This window comes from Budorcas taxicolor, chromosome 11, assembly GCF_023091745.1.
Source record: "Budorcas taxicolor isolate Tak-1 chromosome 11, Takin1.1, whole genome shotgun sequence".
Taxonomy (NCBI): Eukaryota; Metazoa; Chordata; class Mammalia; order Artiodactyla; family Bovidae; genus Budorcas; species Budorcas taxicolor.
Window position 1 is genome coordinate 152,189,792 of NC_068920.1, and position 14,518 is coordinate 152,204,309.

The following is a 14,518-nucleotide window of genomic DNA, read 5'->3' on the forward strand; positions in this document are numbered from 1 at the left end:
TAGTTTAGAAACCCTTCTTGTCTATCACTGAGGGGATTTCAGTCGGGACATACGGCCAATTTAAGGGGTAGAGACCAGGGCTTGAGGGAATTTCTGGTTAACGTATTTTTGATACTCTTCCCCAGGACAGGACGGAGTTACATTCCTTGATCAGACTACAAGCCCTCAGCTGTGAAACTGAACCGCTGGGAGATTCCTTGATCTCCGTTCTCTTAGAAAGCGTGTGTGCAGAGTCGTTTCAGTCGTGTCCGACTCTGGTGACACTATGGACTGCAGCCTGCCAGGCTCCTCTGTCCATGGGATTCTCCAGGCAAGAATCCTGGAGTGGGTTGCCGTGCCCTCCTCCAGGGGATCTTCCGCACCGAGGTACTGAACCGGCATCTCTTTATGTCTCCTGCATTGGCAGGCGGCTTCTTTACCACTAGCGCCACCTGGGAAGCCCTAAGAAGAGAATGCTATGTTAGAATGTTTCACCTTTATTCTAGATTCTACATAGAATCAACCTAATTTGAGGATTCACCTAGTGTGTGGGTTCTAAACATGTCACAAGATCCAAGGGATACACTTGAGAGTCAAGGTAAGAAGTGAAGCCTGATCTCCCAGTGAAGCCTTCAGAGGAGGAACCTCTCTGAATTGGGGACGAAGCTGTACTGGCAGGCTGACTCCACCCTTCATATAAACCTGGTTGTCATGGTGATAGGAGGTACGTGAAGCTGGGAGAGGACCATGAAACGCTGCTGTGGGAAAAGGGGCTTCTGTGACTTACATAGCCATGTTCCAAATGTACACTTTGAATAAGAGGCAAGAGGCTCCCAGGTACCCCCAGCTCCCAGGCTCTGAATGGCATGAAGAAATCCCCTCAGATTCCTCCAAGCCTGTCCCTGGCTTTATATTACTCTGGGGGTCCTAACGGGTAATGATTCCTAAGAAAGGGAAATGGCTACTAGAAACGTCTACATCCAGGAAAAGGAGCAAACTACTAGTAAAATGGCTCCACCAGGGGTAAACCCATCTTCCAAAAATTAATCAGTTGATGGAATAATCACTTTGTTCATAAAATAATCTAGGAAAGCAATTTATCCTCTTCTGCTCCTGATAGAAGTGTTTCAAAAGAAAACCTTAGGCTCCCCAAATACCTTGAGAAAAGAGGACAGCTTCCGTTGTTTTTCCTGATTTCCTCCCCCGGCAAGTGATGGATCTTCATCATCTCAGTTTTGTTTTGTACAATTCAGACAGGCGGAATCATTACATACACAACTCAAACAGGCTGCTTCAGGAGCTGTGACTTACGTGTCACTATCAGCATAACTTTCAAACGAAGTCTGATTGACCACGTGGTGACCCTAAGAACTAGCATTTGTCTAGTACCCTCAGATGCCATGAAGGCCTCTCGTATGTGTCATTTCACATGATGCCAGTGACAGTCCAGGCAAGGAGAGCCCTTGAGCCCTTGATCATTTCAAAGATGAGATCAGAGAATAAAGCGACTTGGCCAAGCTCATCGTGCACTGATCAGAGATCAAGTCCAGGGCCTCGTCGGGACACGAGCTGCTCCTCTGACATGGATGCTCTTGAAGGACGTTCTTGAGCCCAGGAGCTGACGGCCATGCTGGTTTCTAAGGTCCCTGGCAGTTCTGTGCCTCTATCGATAAAATGCTGGGGCTGGATTAAACCAGGGGCTTTAGAAACTTCTTGTAGCAGAAAAGATCCTTCCCTCTCAAAGGAAATCTAGAGAATGCCAAAGTATAAAATAAGTCATCCCAGCTCCCCTCTGGCTAAAAAAGAAATGACTCCCCCAGAAATGTCCATCAAGTGACGAATGGATAATAAAATGTGGTATATCCATAGAATGGAACATTATTGGGGCATAAGAAGGAATAAAGTACTGATACATATTGTAACATGGGTGAACCAAAAACATGCTAAGTGAAAGAAGACAGCCACCCAGAAACTCCACTTACATGAAATAACCAAAAAAGGTAAATCCAGAGACAGAAAACAGGTTGGCAGAGGCGGGAATGGGGAGTGAGTGCTTAATGGATAACAGGTTACCTTTTGGGGTGACAAAATATTTGGGGGCTAGAAAGGGGTGCTGGTTGTACAACGTTATGGATGTGCTAAATAAATGCCACTGAACTGCATACGTTTGTACGGCTGATTTTACATTGTGTGGATTTTACCTCCATATGTGTGTGCAGAGATATATGAGGGTTCTAGAATACTATCCCATCAATCGCCCTTCCCCCGCCCCTGCAGTGCCTCCAAAGACTCCTAGTAAGTAAATCAACAGAGTCATCAGATATTACAAAAAGTCATCATGGTTCAAAACAGCTCTCATATGACAGCTATTTTGTTCCTTCTAAGGCCAAAGGTATACTTTCTCCTAACCCAACAAATAAATTTGTCTGGGCGAGTGACATCATGTTAACATGGAAACAAAATTTTCCATTGCAGTCAGCTCCAATGCCAAGTCTAGTTACAGTGGTCCAACAGCTTTGGTTTTAGGATATGTCATTGGTTTTAAACTCGAAAGTCTACTTTAAGTATATCAGAAAAGAGCATGGTAAGCACTGTTTGTTTGTTCAAATTATAGTAGATAATTTTATTGGTGAGTAGTAAACTAAGCATTATTAAGTGCCTAGTGTATAGTAAGGTGGCTCAGTGGTAAAGAATACGCCTGCAATGCAGGGGACGAGCAGGAGACTCAGGTTCAATCCCTGGGTGGGAAAGATCCCCTGGAGAAGGGAAAGACTACTCCAGTAGTCTTGCCTGGAGAATTCCATGGACAGAGGAGCCTGGTGGGCTACAGTCCATGGGGTCACAAAGACTCGGCCACGACTGAGCATACACACGCTATATAGTAAGTCTTGCACGTTGCTTCACTTAAACATCATTATCTCCATTTTATAGAAAAGGATACCGAGGCTCAGAATAGCTCTCCACATCGTCAACGTCAAGATTTGAATCTCAGTCTCTGCAGCTCAGGAGAAAGTTCTATCCACTATACCCACTCAGTAGGGTCACAGGTCCCTCTCCCCGTGGAAGGCAAGAGGATTGCTCTCTGCCCCATCAATATCCTGACCACAGCCTACATGCCCCCTGCTCATGGGGTGTGTGAAGATGCAGGACACACAGACACAGGTATCTGAGACCCTTCCAAGGCCCCCTCTGCACCTTTATAGAGCAGTTTAGAGCAGTTTAAGCCTTTTTGCTTCAGTCTGTGCAGGAAAAGTGAAAACTACCTTCGACAGTCTTGCTGGCAAAGTGTATTCAATGAACTGATGAGGGACACATCAAACTCTCTTTTGCTAAGGAGTTGAAGAGCAAGGCAAGGAAACTATTTGTTTTTTAAATATTTAGGTTGGATCCTACTCAAACACAAGAAACTCTGGCTTCTAAAGTTAACTTCTGGCCTAGAAGTCCTTGTGACATCACTTCCTGCAGTTGGTGTGACCTGGTCCCAGATTTGAACACACAGTTCAACACTGCAACACTGTGCCTTAGCTATGGGCACAAATGCGGTGCTTTTCCAAGTTTTTCTGAAACATTTGGAATTGAGAATAATTTCAGCCTTTTGGTTTGTATCAAAGTGTTAGTCATTCAGTCGTGTCCAACTCTGTGATCCCATGGACTGTAGCCCACCGGGCTCCTAAGTCCATGAAATTCTCCAGACAAGAATACTGGAGTGGGTTGCCATTTAGTTCTCCTAGGGATCTTCCCTACCCAGGGATCGAACCCTGGTCTCCCTCATTGCAGGCAGATTCTTTACAGTCTGAGCCACCAGAAAAACCCTTGGTCTGTATGGTAAAGTTATCAAAATGCTGACAATAATTCCTTACATATAACGCACTTTACAGATTACAAAATGCTTTCATGGACAATCGTTGCTCGTTTTTGTTTTTTTAAAAAAAGGTATAATTAAGGGAAAATATCAGTAAATGCCATTTAGCTATTAACATACACCCTTATATTGTAGGTAGGGAAAGGGTGAGATGAAAGCATTTTTCTCTTAAGATTGAAGTCAGGTTCTTGAAACTCTAACTGTTCTTGGTTATCAGTTAGAAAAAAAAGAGAAAAGTCAATGCTTTTTAAATTAAAAATGAGGTGCTGCTACTTATGACTTGATAAGTTGTAAAGTGCCTTTCCCATCCCTCCCAATGGTCCTGGGCCCATTTAAATTGCTTTTAACTTTTAGATCTGCAGCTCATATGTATCACATCGAATGCCAGGTGCTGGTGGGGGCGGGGGGGGGGGGGGGGGGGGAAACCAATCAACTAGAACCAGGAAATGAAAGCTGATCATGTTTTGAGGCCATCTACTGTGAAATACAGCAGTCCCCTTTCCTCTCTTCCCGGTTTTGGTGGCAGAGGTTAAGAAGGCTTAGGCCACACAATGGCCTTTGAACTTGTTCCCACCAAAGGAATCAGAGGGTTAACATGTCAAGGTCCCCTAAACTCTAACCCCCTGAGCCATCCTGGCATGATAGCTGCCAAAACCTCCCTGCAGTGCGACCCAGTCACTCAAGGCCTAATCTCCACCAGTGAGATCAATAACCATTAGAAAGTAGATTTTTGAGAAATGAATTACATTGCAATGAATCTGACCAAACTGCAATTAATCCACTGCTCTTCCTCAAGGATGGCTAAAAAAGGCAGCTGCATGTATATATGAGTAGACCCATTATCCAGCTGCCGTGAGCTGCTCCTGTGAGGGGTTCCGCAGACCTGACCCGCCACCACTTTGAAGCCCCCTGTCAGTGGAGGCCACACCTGGTGGGATCAGCCCATGTGAACCACAGGTGAGCGTTCTCAGCTAGCCTTGCTGGCCTTGGATCCGTGCCTCACACAGCCAAGAATGCTCTGGAAGAGAACTCAACCAAGAGGCACCATCCAGCCTGACTCAGAATATGACAAAGCCTCCTTCAGAATGACATTTCCTGCAGGGCGGCAGTGCCCAGCCTTGGCTGCGAGATAGACTTACCTGGGGAACCTACACTGTTTCTGTGGCCAGGTCTCCAGCCCAGCCTGACTAAAAGCAGCATCTCTAGAAGGGGGAGTGCTTGCACTGGTATTTCTGAGAGCTCTCCAGATGGTTCCGATGTGCGGCCAAGAGGAGAAGTGCTATTGGAGGGTGATTCTGATAATACTGGGGCTTGAGCTCAGTTGGTGCAGGGCAGCAGCAAGAGGAGCCTGCGAAGCATCACTTGCTCAGGGAAGTGAGGGTCCCTCACGTTCCTAAACCACAGCTGACAAATGCTTTCCTTGTCTGGGGGGTGTTGGGGTCCAACTGATATGTCAGGAGTACCAGGAGTGCTTTGGTTTTTCTGCCTAAAACAGGCACAATGATATTTACTTAACCCTCACTTTGCAAAAGCCAGGAATTTGGTGAAAACAAAACCAACAAAATACCCAAGTGACATTCCATGATTCCGTGGAGGGAGGGGCTGGGCACATACTCCCATCAATATTCCAGTTAGATGTTACTGGGTGGGTGGGATGAACAGGTATTATAAGGTTGTAAATATTATAGAACTGCCACAGGTTTGACAATTGGCTCTGCAGATTTTGAAACAAAAAATTTACATTGCAAGAGAGTTAACATCATGAAGAAAATTAAAAGAAAGCGATCCTTACTACACACGTCCAAGTTACCTGTGGCCCCATTCTCTAGCACTGTGTACTCTTTGCCTGTGTTTGAGAGTGTCACAGAGAAGCACCACGTGGGCAATGGTGAGGGAGGGGAGATTCTGTCACTGGGGGAGAGTGGGTTTTCAGAAAGACTTTCCAGACTCAGATAACGATTGGCTAAAAATTCATCTGCTGAACTGCAAGTGTCTCCATCTCTTGACTCTGAGCCACTATATCTGGAGGGCAATACTCATAGGTGAAAATATGATTTATTAGATTGTTAAAGGTATACATCTCACTCACGATGCTAACATGTTTTGAGAACTTGGCTTACCTGCTTAGGACATGGGAAGCAGAATTGATAGAAATAAATGATATAAAAAGTACTTACTGGCTCTCTCTTTTCTTTTTAAGTGGGTCCATGAGACGCAGAGTGTCCCTGATCACGGCCACTTTCACTTCTTCATCGACAAGACTGGGGACATTCTCAAATACCCCTGGAGAGAGCTTGAAGGGTAAGGATTCCATGTTATGGTAGAGACAGTGATTCAGCACCAGCTGACTACAAGCGCAGCCCCAGTGGTTGTACTGTGAGAACTGTTTAAAGGCTCCCTTCAGTCTACCTTTAAAATGTCAGTATCCTTCTACAAATCAACAAAATACACGAAGGGGGAAAAAGAGCACTGGGTTTTTCTCATTATCAAAATGATATATGCTCATTGTAGAATATTTGAAAATATGGAAGAGGTGAAGAAAAGAACCTTCATAATTCACCCCCAACCCAAAACCCAGGATTAATAGTCGGTGTATTTCCTTCCAGTCTTTTTGAATGCACTCTTAAGTAGGGGGGAGGGGGCAGCTGGAGGGAGATAAGCACTGCTCAATGTACTATTTATCTTAGGGACTCAAGCATGTCGACATGGCTAAATCATATTCATAGAATTTCAATTAGTTCATCTCCTGAGGCTAACTAATTAGGTCATGTCAAAACTGATGGAAAGGCTCAGCTGCTTCTCCATTTGCAGATCTTCAGAACTGGAGAAGGGCACGCGGGGTAGTCACCGTAGGTTGGATAGGTCTTATATTAATAGACGAAGTTCTGAGCTCAACAAAACTGAAGTTATTTAGGCAGGAACAGAACTTGGCTGGGCAAATCTGACAATGTCAAATCTTGTTTAGCCAAGGGAGCAGCGAGAAGAGCGGGGCCGTTCAGTTTGCCTGGTACTATATTCAATGAGATACTCAAAATACTTACTTCTTGCTCGTGTTCAATTCGCATGCTGGGATTTGCATTTACTTCGAGTAGTATAGGCTTCAGATTTTTCATGAGAAGAATGTCAAAGCCTAAAATCTGGATAAACATAATTCAGAATTAGTTACAGTGTCTTTTTAGGAATTGGGTACTGTATTAGGGGTATTAAGGTGAAAGTAAATTCCACCTCCACCCCCCAACCTGGGCCTTGACCCTGGCTTCTCTCATCCATAGCCCCTCTTCCTCTGGATGGACTTGTCAGGCCAAATGGACAGCAGAAAATTTTATAGGGGCCTTGGTAATGGGATGAGGAGCCATGGTTCATTTCAGCACCATCGGTGTCATCTGAAGGGCTGTAAGATGATGACCTCGCTCTTCTTTAACAGGTTTTTTATTATGTTAAGGATCAGTAATTGTCCATCAATTTCTCCCTCTCCTGGATCCTCTTTTAAGTTGCCTCTTAGCTGGATCTCTAAAAAACCGGAGACTATGTTTCTTAACCTCGGGTATATATCAGCATCACTTAGGGACCCCTTTCAAAACCACTGCTCATCCCTAGCCCACACCTATGAGTCAGAGTCTTTCAGGGTGGAACACAGCCAGTGTATTTTCAGTAACAAATCCCCTGGATAATTCTGATGGACCCTCCTACCCAAGAAGAAGGGAGTATTTATTAGGTGCCCACTGGGCACCAATTATTCACAATCTCACTTCATTCTCACGACAGCATACTTGAAGCAGGGATCATGCCCTGCATTTCACAGAAGCAGAAAGTGAGTCTTGGAAAGGCCAGTGGGTTTCCCTGAGACTGCTCCTCTCATAAAGGACAGAGCTGGATTTCAGAACTGCAGAACTGCTATGCAGTTTGTGGGACCCGGTGCAAGACAGAAATGCAGTGTTCAAAAAGTATTAACAAATTTCATGATGCTGAAACAGTGCATTAAACCAAGCATGGAGCCCTTTGGAGTGTGGGGCCCGCTGTGATGGCACAGCCCATACGCCCCTGGAGCCAGCCTGCACCCACGGCCAGGTTTAGCATAGCACCCTTGCCAACCGGCCAACTGCCTGCTCTTGAACCTGGCATTCTGCCTCAGGTGTGGCTTTGTCTTCTGGACTCTTTCAATTCCTCAGGAGTCCCCTGCTTGGGGTATAAGTCACCCTGTGCATTTCATTCCCTAGCCCTGAAACAGCCCTTTAGATAACATCTCCTCACCCTTGAGATCGCAGTTTCTAATTGAATTCAGACGTGGATTATGAGGATGCCAGATTCTTGGGAGGACTGTCGTTATCTCTCTAGGAGGTGATAAGGTAGAAGAAAACTCCTAATATGAGTGATACCATCCCAAAGCTTCAAAAAGTAACATGGAGAATAAAGGAGGGGAGAGAACAAAGATACAGCTGCATCGCCTCCTCTGTGGACTCAAGAAGGAAATATGAGGGGAAATCCATTTACTTGTCTATCTAGAATATGCATTAGTTAAATGATCATTCTTAAAGTGTAGCTTCATCCTTATTAATTAATGAACTCAGAGCCCGAATGACCATTTGGGGGTGGGGGGCAGGGCATGTAATTCAAGATGAGTTTATTCTTCAAGAAAGGACAATAAGGATGAAAAGTTGGCAAAAGTCATCCTCACTCTATTTTTCTTTTCCTGGTCATAAGAAGAAAGGAATGGAAATTCAGTAGAAAATGTTACATGTATTATAGATCTGCTTAATAATATATGACAAGTGGATATGAGTAATGAGGCCTGGAAGAGACTCTGGTGACATCATCAGTCTAACTTCAGACCTGGTCTGAGATCTGATGTTGATGAGCCTACAGAGAACAATGGGAGGCAGTGTCAACGTTTATCATCCTGAGTCACGGACGCTTACTTTTTGCTACATCTTAGAAGCTTGGACTTGTCCTTTCTCAGGCTGGTGGATTTGTCTCAGCTCAGTGCACAGGGATTTCATGAATCCACAGCTATGGGAAAGCTGGGGAACAGGAGTGGCAAAACTTCACCAACCACAGGGACCTGCACCCAGCAGTAGCATAGAACACTCCAGGGCCTAAACTTTGGCACGTGTAGTTGACTGTGTTGAGTCTTGTGTAGGAGTGCTTTGGAGCCAGACTTGGGCTTCAATCCACTTCAGTCTCTCATATTTGCTACACAGCTCTAGGCCTCTGTGAGCCTCACATAACTCATCTGAAAAAAATGGACACAACAACAGCTACCTTGCAGGGTAGTTGACAATGGAAGCAAAAAAAGCCCCTAGAGTTAAGCTCATCTTAAAGAAAGTACTCAGTGTACGCTGGCTCCCTTTCCGGTTTCCTACTGATCCCATCAATAAGAAGTGGCATTCTTAGCTTTGGAGTCCAGAAGAACTCATTTCAAATCTTAGTTCTGCCTTCAACTGTGTAACTATCGGCAAGTGACTTAGCAGCTCCAAGCCCCAGTTTCCTCATCTGTAAAATGGGCATAAGAATAGTGCCTACCTTAGTCCATTCATTCATTAAATACTGAATGCCTCCTGTGCCCTAGAGGCTCTTCCAAGCTTCCAGAAATACAGGAGTGGACTAGACAAAGTCCTTACCCTCATGGAGCTTACACCTGAGTTGGGGAGACAGGAGCAAGTAAAAATGGGATGTAAAATGTTTTGCATGGTATTTGACACATAGTATTTAATGAAAGTCATCTTTATAGTTCTTCACGAGTTCAAGGAAAGATGAATTTCCCCCAAAAGTTTAATGAAAAATGCAGCAGCAGTGGATCTCAAGAAACAGAATCACAAAACTTGGAGGAGCTGAGTTGGTCTTTTCATAAGATCCCAGAATGTCAGATCTGGCAGAAAATCAGGAATTTATTTGGTTCAGTGCTTTTCACTATGAGATTATTTTGAGGGAAAGCACTGGGGAGACCAGATCAGATCAACTTTTATCTTTTTTACATCCTGGGGTTCCCATGGGAAAAGTATATATTTATATCTATACATCTATCTATACTAGATTAGTAGTGTATATACCTATATATACCATATATGTATGTACCCGATATGTATTATACCATATTCCCTTGTGGCTTAGTGGTAAAGAATCTGCCTGAAATACAGGAGACCTGAGTTCAGTCCCTGGGTTGGGAAGATCTCCTGGAGAAGGAAATGGCAACCCACTCCAGTATTCTTGCCTGGAGAATTCTATGGACAGAGGAGCCTGGTGGGCTACAGTCCATGGGATTGCAAAGAGTCAAACTGAACAACAGCACTACAAATCTAATGTAACATCCACTTTGCACATTAGAAACAGGAAAACCTCTCTCCAGTTTGGTGGCAGAGCAGGAAATGTCAAACGGAGAGAGAGAAAACGTTTCAATTGTGTGATACTCTCCACCCTCCAAGTCATTCAATCAGCAATGACGTGTTGCTACTTACAGGGTGCCCTAGGGACTCAAAGATACCTTGTCCTTCATCCCTCACCTCCAGAAGCTTCCAAAGCAAGCTGGAGAGAAAAGGGCCCTGAGCCATTCATTGTAAACTCAGGTAAAGCCTCCAACCTACATTCCAATGAGAGGGAATTATCTCCTGAGCCCCAGAACTACATATCCAACTGCATCCAGAATAGTCCCAACTTGGAGATCCCACACCCCTCACATTCAACATAACCAAACTCATTATCTGTGATCGGCAGACTCTAAGACAGTCCCAGTGATACCACCTCCTGTATTCATACCCTCGTGTAAGCCCCTTTCCCTGAGAGTGGGCTGCACCTAGTAATGTTTTTCTAACAAACAAAACAGGGCAGAAATGATGGGATATCATTTCAAATATTAGGTTGTATAAAAAGACTGCGGCTTGCATCTTGAGATGCATTCTCTTTTTCGCTTGTTCCTTCAACACTAAGGGAAGCCAGCTTCTGTGTTGTGAGCTGCTGGATGGAGAGGCTGAGATGGCCTCTGGAACTGATGTCCCAGCCGATAGTAAGGCGGACGTGAAGCCTGCCAATAGCCATGTGAGTAAAGCTGGGGACGGGATCTTTCCCCCGTAGCTTCAAGAGGACTGCAGTCCTAGACAATATGTTAACTGTAGCCTGTGAGGGACTTTGAGCCAGCAGCAGTCAGCCAAAAATCTCTCCTCCCTTCACATCTAGCTGCTCACAGGCTCTGTACATTCTACCTTCAAAACAGCTTTCTAGACCTGGCCCAATCTCCCTGGTCCTAGTCTAGAATCAAACCCGCACCATCTTTCACCTGGACTACTTTAATAGCTTCCCCCATTCATTTCCCTGCTCTCAAACTCACCCCTCTAATCACCTGGCACAAAGGGCTACCAGAGTAATTTTTCTAAAATGCAAATAAAATGTTAGGAACCCTCCACCTAAAATCCTGGCTTACAGGAGGAAGCCCAAGTTCCAAAGCATGTCCTGCAAATTCCTCTATGAACAACATCTGTGTCAAACTCCAGCTTTATTTTCTCTGACTCAACACTGCCTGTCTTGGGCTCTAATTGTGCTGAACTGTTAGTAACTCTGGGCTTCCCAAGTGGTAAAGAATCTGTCTGCCAATGCAGGAGACTTGAGTTCAATCCCTGGGTCGGGAAGATGCCCTGGAGAAGGAAATGGCAACCCACTCCAGTACTCTTGCCTGGGAAATCCCTTGACAAAGGAGCTTGGCAGGTACAGTCCACAGGACTGCAGAAGAGCTGGATGTGACTTGGCAACTAAACAGCAGATTAGTAGTTCTAGAATGCTGTTCTGCTCTCTGCCCTTATACTCTTCTACTTGGAAGACAACTTTATTTATCAAATATTTATTGAGCAGCTACCAAACACTACCTAGTATTCCAGGCACTGGGGATAAAGCAGTGAAGGAGACAAGGTTTGTTTTAACTCCTGCCTCTTGGAGTTTACATTCTAGAAGAGAGAACACAAGCAAGTAAATATCTATGACCAGCTAAGAACACAGAGTGTGCACAGTGGATGGAGGGAAGGGCTTGATGGTCAGGAAAGGCCTGGGATTTGTGAGATTTGTTATCCTGTTATCTTCTGGTTTGCACTGTTTCTGATGAGAGGTTTTCAATTATCCTTCATTCCTCTGAACATAATGTGTCTTTTCTCTCTAGCTGCTTTTAAGATTTTCTTATTGTCACTGATTTGACTTTGATAAGCCTTGGTGTGTGTGTGTGTGTACACATTATTGTATGTGTGACCATTTCTTCAAATATTTTTCTGTATCTTCCTTGTCTCCTCTGCTCAGGAAACTCCAATTACACAGATGTTAGACCATCTGATATTGTACCATAGGTAACTGAGGGTCTGTTCATTCATTTTTCCTGTCACTTTCCTCTCTGTGTTTCATTTTGAATATATTCCATTGCTATGTCTTCAAGTTTGCTGATCATTTCTTCTACAGTATCTAATTTGCTGTTAATTCTAATCCAGTGAAATTTTCAATACAGATGTTGTAGTTTCTTCCATTTGGTTCCTAGAAGTTCCATTTGGTTCTTTTTCATAGCTTCATTTCTCCCTACAGTAAACTATTTTCCTTTAAACTTTTGTACATAGTTGTAGTAGCTGTTTCAACATCCTTTTTCTATCAGTTTCATTATTTCTAATATTTATGGGACTGTTTGTATTGATTTTCCCCCTTGGGGAATATCTAGTGGCTTTTTTATTGGATACTGGACATTTAATGCTCAGTATCTGGATTTTGTCTTCTTTTTAAAAAGTGTGAAGTTTTTAGGCCAGACCACCTTACCTGCCTCCTGAGAAACCTGTATGCAGGTCAAGAAGCAACAGCTAGAACCAGACATGGACCAACAGACTAGTTCCAAATTGGGAAAGGAATATGTCAAGGCTGCATATTGTCACCCTGCTTATTTAACTTATATGCAGAGTACATCATATGAAATGCCAGGCTGGATGAAGCACAAGCTGGAATCAAGATTGCCGGGAGAAATATCAATAACCTCAGATATGGAGATGACACCACCCTTATGGCAGAAAGCGAAGAAGAACTAAAGAGCCTTTTGATAAAAATGAAAGAGGAGAGTGAAAAAGTTGGCTTAAAACTCAACATTCAGAAAACTTAGATCCTGGCATCTAGTCCCATCACTTCATGGCAAATAGATGGAGAAACAATTGAAACAGTCACAGACTTTATTTTCTTGGGCTCCAAAATCACTGCAGATGGTGACTGCAGCCATGAAATTAAAAGATGCTTGCTCCTTGGAAGAAAAGCTATGACCAACCTAGATAGCATATTAAAAAGCAGAGACATTACTTTGCCAACAAAGGTCCATCTAGTCAAAGTCATGGTTTTTCCAGTAGTCATGTATGGATGTGAGAATTGGACCATAAAGAAAGCTGAGTGCCAAAGAACTGATGCTTTTGAACTGCATTGTTGGAGAAGACTCTTGAGAATTCCCTGGACTGCAAGGAATCAAACCAGTCAATCCTAAAGGAAATCAGTCTTGAATATTCATTGGAAGGACTGATGCTGTAGCTCAAACTCTAATACTTTGGCCACCTGATGCAAAGAATTGACTCATTTGAAAAGACCCTGATGCTGGGAAAGATCAAAGGCAGGAGGAGAAGGGGACAACAGAGGATGAGATGGTTGGATGGCATCACCAACTCAATGGACATGAGTCTGACCAAGCTCTGGGAGTTGGTGATGGACAGGGAAGCCTGGCGTGCTGCAGTCCAGGGGGGTCACAAAGAATCGGACACAACTGAACGACTGAACTGAACTGAAATTTTTAGGCAGTCAGTTATTTGCTGATTACATTGATATCTTCCAGCCTATTATTTAAGCTTTACTAACCCACTCCAGTGTTCTTGCCTGGAGAATCTCAGGGACGGTGGAGCCTGGTGGGCTGCTGTCTATGGGGTCACACAGAGTCGGACACGACTGAAGTCACTTAGCAGCAACAGCAGCAGGTTGAGTCTAGAGTAACTTTCGTCCCAGGGAAGATTCAATCCATTAGGACAGAACTTCTCTGCAGTCTCCCTTGAATGTGTCCAGTAACCACCAAGCACTCTCCACACTGACTCTTTGGAGCTTGGACTTCTCCTTGCTCTATGTGATCTCTGGTTCATCTTCTCAGTTCCCTGGTCATTCTTTGCCCAACTCTGTGGATTAACCCTCCATATATGAATAGCCCAGCACTCAGCAAAGGTGTACAGGGATTCCCATGCAGGTTCCTGCAGCTCTTTTCCTGCTTGGGTCCCTCCTTTAAAGAACTCTGCCCACAGTATTCCAGCCATCTTGGCATTACTAAATGCTTATCTCCATCTCCTCGACTCACTGAGGTCACAGGGCTCTGTTTAGGTGCCCCCCCCCCCCCCCCCCCGCCCCGCGCCCTTGTCTTGGAGAGTGCCCCCAGACAAAAAGCTGAGGCAACCGTAGACGCTCCTCGGCTTTTGTTCCCCGCTTTCCTTGGGGATTACGATGCCGAGCTATCTGTGGTACGAAATCTGAAAACACTTCTTTCGTGTACTTTGTCTGGTATTCCAGTTTGTTTTCAAAAGAAGGTTAAGTCCAGTCTTTGTTACTCCATCATGACCAGAAGCCAAAGACTCAGGAGGTGATGTATGAACAGGGACTGAGTGAAGTGAGCAAATACGTCATTTGAAGAGCTAAAGAAGAGCGTCCCAAGCA

General features: G+C 44.4%; 1 protein-coding gene across 1 annotated transcript in view; it reads right to left on the reverse strand.

Moving 5' to 3' along the window:
* Positions 1 to 14,518, reverse strand: part of TTLL11 (tubulin tyrosine ligase like 11) — a 266,686-nt gene that overhangs the window by 143,940 nt on the left and 108,228 nt on the right. The window contains exons 5-6 of the mRNA XM_052648686.1: positions 6,883 to 6,978; positions 6,019 to 6,134 (exon numbers count right to left, since the gene is read on the reverse strand). Of these exons, the coding sequence (XP_052504646.1) occupies positions 6,019 to 6,134; positions 6,883 to 6,978 (212 nt within the window). The remainder of the gene's footprint in view (positions 1 to 6,018; positions 6,135 to 6,882; positions 6,979 to 14,518) is intronic.